Source organism: Octopus bimaculoides, chromosome 14 (assembly GCF_001194135.2).
Source record: "Octopus bimaculoides isolate UCB-OBI-ISO-001 chromosome 14, ASM119413v2, whole genome shotgun sequence".
NCBI lineage: Eukaryota > Metazoa > Mollusca > Cephalopoda > Octopoda > Octopodidae > Octopus > Octopus bimaculoides.
Window position 1 is genome coordinate 40694483 of NC_068994.1, and position 2267 is coordinate 40696749.

The 2267-nt window shown below is 31.3% G+C and overlaps 1 protein-coding gene across 2 annotated transcripts in view; it reads right to left on the reverse strand.

The window, feature by feature from the left end:
- Positions 1–86: 86 nt before the first annotated feature.
- Positions 87–2267, reverse strand: part of LOC106872390 (putative protocadherin beta-18) — a 235864-nt gene continuing 233683 nt past the window's right edge. For both annotated transcript variants that reach the window (XM_052973062.1, XM_052973063.1), the window contains one exon: positions 87–484. In XM_052973062.1, coding sequence (XP_052829022.1) covers positions 219–484 — 266 coding nt within the window. In that variant the 3' untranslated portion in view covers positions 87–218. The remainder of the gene's footprint in view (positions 485–2267) is intronic.

A 2267-nucleotide genomic window follows, 5' to 3' on the forward strand; every position in this document is an offset into this window, starting at 1 on the left:
ATATATATATATATATATATATATATATATATATGTATACACACACACACACATATATGTATACACATACATTATTCACACACAAACATAAAGTTCACCAACATCACCATCTTTCCTTACTGTAAGCGCTACACACATACACACACGCATACACATACACATCAATAGGGCTAAATAAGTGATTTGATAACTCTCAGAGAACATTTTGTACTGCTTATTTATGGTACTGCAGGTAGAGGTTTGGTAAATGAGGTGAAACTGTTCTTTGAAGGCAAATTCCATTGCTGTGTTGAAATATTTTGATTGTCACTCTCATCTACTGTTGATTTGGGAAGAAGTGCAAGTTTGCTGGTAATGTTCTGATCAGGCTTTGCTTGAGAGGAGCTGCTGATACTATTGTTAATTTCTTTACATCGGTTGAATATCTGCGGTATAGGTTTCTTACCGGTACTCCATAGTTGTTTGCCAAGACTTGATTTCGGATCTGAGGAAAACGGGTAATACAAAATATATTTGTGGAGGAATACTCAGTTGATATCATGTGGGTATCACTTGATATCATCATTCTGGAGCCTGGATTAAAGAATACAATATGTATATCAAAGAATATTAAGATTTTGAAAGTGATTCAAACCTGAACTCTTGATCAACATAAGCAGTGCCAGATTAAGGCATGAACATTAGAGCATTACAGTCTTCAGGGAAGATTTGTAACATTAGGGCCTTGAATGAAGGTTGGGATTTTAGCGTTTATGATTGTTAGGTCATGGCTTTCATCCACAGACCTGGCAGAGTACTGAGTTCTGAAACAAGACACTTCATTTCATTTTCTAGTATATTTGAATGAAAGTGAGTATTAGTGTCTCTGTAACTGTCACATTCTGGGTGGAGTTTCGTAGTCTTGTACTCTCAGCCTAAATATCTCAAAAATGCAGATAAACTCCAGCCTAATGAATCTATTGGTTTGAAGCAGATTTAAAAGTTTCAACCCAGGAGCATCCACCAGCTGGAGGATCTGCAGAGTTTCAATGAAAAGTTACCAAATTTATCACTAGAGGAATGACAGTATTTCATAGCCCAGTACCTACAAAATCTTAATCCGGCTCTGCACACAAGATGTTAGAGTTCAAGCCTTGTTATTTCTTCTATTTCAACAAGGTTGAAAGGTTAAGATTTTTTTCTTTTTTATTTTTTCCTATTTTGTTTAGAAAATTTTCTATGAGCACAAAGTAACAATATCTTTGGGTCATATAATATTAATAAGTTTCTTTTGGAAGAGATTATTATGCAATCATAATAGAGTTGTCAAATGGTGATATCAAAGTTAAGGATGATGAAGCTTGTAAGGAATTTGAACAGAAACTCATTAAAATACCATTTATAAGCTGTCTTATTCTGGATAGATTTGCTGTGGTATGTAGTAAATTAGAACAAGACTACATTTAAGCTATCTGTAGTTATTGTCTATTTAGACTTGATTCGCTAGTTTGATCAGTCTGTCATTGACAAATTAACTCATTCAACTTGGTAAGGTTTCATACGACCATCTTGTAAATGCAAATTGGAAATTTCATTGTAGGGAGCCAACTCACAGCAATGTAATTGATGGTCATAAGAAAAAAATATATATAAATAATGACTGTTTGGTAAATAGTTAATTTCAAATATTGTTGATGCCAGAAGTGAAAGGATACTGTATAATTCATATAGTCAATACTATATATTACTAACTTAATATTATTGTTGCCATTATGACCAAAGATTTTACAATTAGAAATTGTACACTTATATCTCTACTTTTTCTTTTAATATTACATTTTTGATACTGATAACATTATCAAGCAAGCAAGATATTTTGATGTTGAGTGAAACTCTGATAATTTTTGCCGATTTCAATGTATTTTAGATTATCATAAACAGTATTTTTGTAGTTAAGTGAAATCACATTTGCCTTTTGTTAATTAATAAATGGCAAATATAACAACAACAAAAATATTACAATATCAGCTATGATTCATGCAATCAGATAGCATCTATAGCTTGAAATACACAAGAAGGGAATAAATATCATTAAGTTCTATGACAATTCCATCAAAGGTAGATTTTTTGTTTTTGTTTTTTCTTTTTGTTTAAGTGCCATTTTGTCCTTGTTATAGACTAAACCGGTTTATATATTTTGGATATCATTTTACATCAGTAAAGTGAACACACACACATATGTATAAGGTTATTACATTATATATATATATATATATATATATATATAT